Below are 2,014 nucleotides of genomic sequence, written 5' to 3'. Positions count from 1 at the left end.
AAGACGGCAATCAGGAGACTGACAGGACATTTGTTACTTTATTTAATTTTTCAAGGTACAGTCTGTTTTCTTTATCATTTACATTTGGTAACACTTTATTTTAAGGTGTCTTTATTACACATGTTACATGTACTTACTATTATGATAACAATTATGCATAATTAATTATGCATAATTACATGCAAGTAACCCTAACCCAAACCCTAATGCTAACCCTAACCATATAGTAAGTACATGCAGTTAATTAATATTACTCAGTACTTAAATGTATAATTACACTGTAACAAGGACGCCTTAAAATAAAGTGTAACCTTAAATTTTAGCTACTGTATTATTTACATACAGTAATTATTTATACAATTAAATTATAACTTTAGAATGATAAATGCTACATGCATAAATGTGGAACAAACTTTGAATATTTCCAAAAACAAATGCAAGAACGGCAATAACAGTTCACAAAACAATATAAACTATTCAAATGACTGTTGGCCAGAATTAAGAATTCATTATAATAATTATTAAGGGTTATGATTCTGATGCTGAATACACCAACATGGATGAACTCAACATGTATGGAAACGTCTGATGATGATGAACAACACCAGGTTTGACACAGTGTTTTTTTAAATGCTCAAAATAAATACATACATCAGATTGTATACTGTCAGAAATAGCCAGTCTGTTTTTTGTAGTCAGTCAAGATGCTTGTATTGAGTTTGTTGTTGACTTGCATTGATTTTACATAGATGTTGTTGTCTCTACTCTTCTCTGCTATTTATCAATGTTTTCCAGCATATTTGTGTGAGAACATAACCATAAATATAACAATAAAAACAGATCAGAACGTTCCATCCATTCTAACACCTTGATAATTTATTTGCATAAATTATCAGTGGGTGGGACATTCTCATTCTAAACTAATGACAAAAATCTGTAGTGCAGGATAAGTCCATATTATAATATATTATATTGTTATACTATCATCCATATAAGACCAAAGTGCGTGGTATGTGTCAAGATGTGGAAGCTTCTGACACCAAGACGTGTTCCTTATGTGTGTAAACACACTTGGCAATAAAGCTCTTTCTGATTCTGATGTCAGTATCATTTCATAGCAACTAACGTTCTGTTGCAGTCAGAGAGAGTCCAGAATCCAACACTGCGTGGTTGCACAAAAAGTTTAGGAGAATGAATTTGCCATAAAGAGAAGAAACACCACATGTATCAGTTGCATTCCCCACATTTCCCAACAGATCATCAAAATACAGTTTTCTTCCCAAAAATTCATATTTTTTTTTAATTGACTATGATTCTGTGCAAGTGCTTTTATAAACATTTGCAGTTTGTCAATAAAGAGAAAGACTGAGTGTTAGGGAGGGGAACCAGTTAATGCCTTTATGTATCAGAGGTCAAAGTTCTGTAAGTCTGTAGATGTAGAATGTGGCTGTTACGGGGCGAACGAGACGTGAGACGTGCGGATCCATATGCAAGGCTTTATTCAAAGACACGGTCAGAAACAGGCAGGGTTGAACACCAGCACACAGATATGTAGAGGGCAAGACACAAGAGTATTCCTAGAGCTAACGTGGATTTTCGATCAGCGAACAGAATCCAGAGGGCTTGACAAGAGGGGTAATCCAATAAACACAGGCAGAAGGTCAGGAAACAGACAGCAAGGCAACACAAAGTGGCTAACTATACTACATTATACTACTAATAACTGATCAGTTATGTTAATAAAACAATAATAGAATTCAAATGAAATGGAAGAGAATAAAACCCACTGATCAAATAGACAAATGCGTGTTTCTCTGTCTCATCGATGTCATGCAAAGTGTTATTCTGAGACAGTAAACTACGGAAAGTGATGCATTGTGGGTAACGGGTGTGTGTGATGAACAGCTGAGACGTGATCTTACTGTAACACACATTTGTTCTTCTCGTATTGAACCACATTCATTTCATACTCGCTCATACTCATAACTGAAGTGTGTGTGTGTGTGTGTGTGTG

General features: G+C 34.9%; 1 protein-coding gene across 1 annotated transcript in view; it reads left to right on the top strand.

The window, feature by feature from the left end:
- Positions 1-36: 36 nt before the first annotated feature.
- The window catches only part of LOC107576646 (sialoadhesin-like), a gene marked incomplete at both ends in the record, with an annotated part of 16,767 nt that continues 14,789 nt past the window's right edge, over positions 37-2,014 (top strand). Inside the window, one exon of the mRNA XM_016262788.1 lies at positions 37-55. Within this exon, the coding sequence (XP_016118274.1) occupies positions 37-55 (19 nt within the window). The remainder of the gene's footprint in view (positions 56-2,014) is intronic.

Source organism: Sinocyclocheilus grahami, unplaced genomic scaffold, assembly GCF_001515645.1.
Source record: "Sinocyclocheilus grahami isolate Dianchi unplaced genomic scaffold, SAMN03320097.WGS_v1.1 scaffold4088.1, whole genome shotgun sequence".
Classification (NCBI taxonomy): Eukaryota; Metazoa; Chordata; class Actinopteri; order Cypriniformes; family Cyprinidae; genus Sinocyclocheilus; species Sinocyclocheilus grahami.
This window is presented reverse-complemented; position numbering and strand designations above follow the sequence as displayed.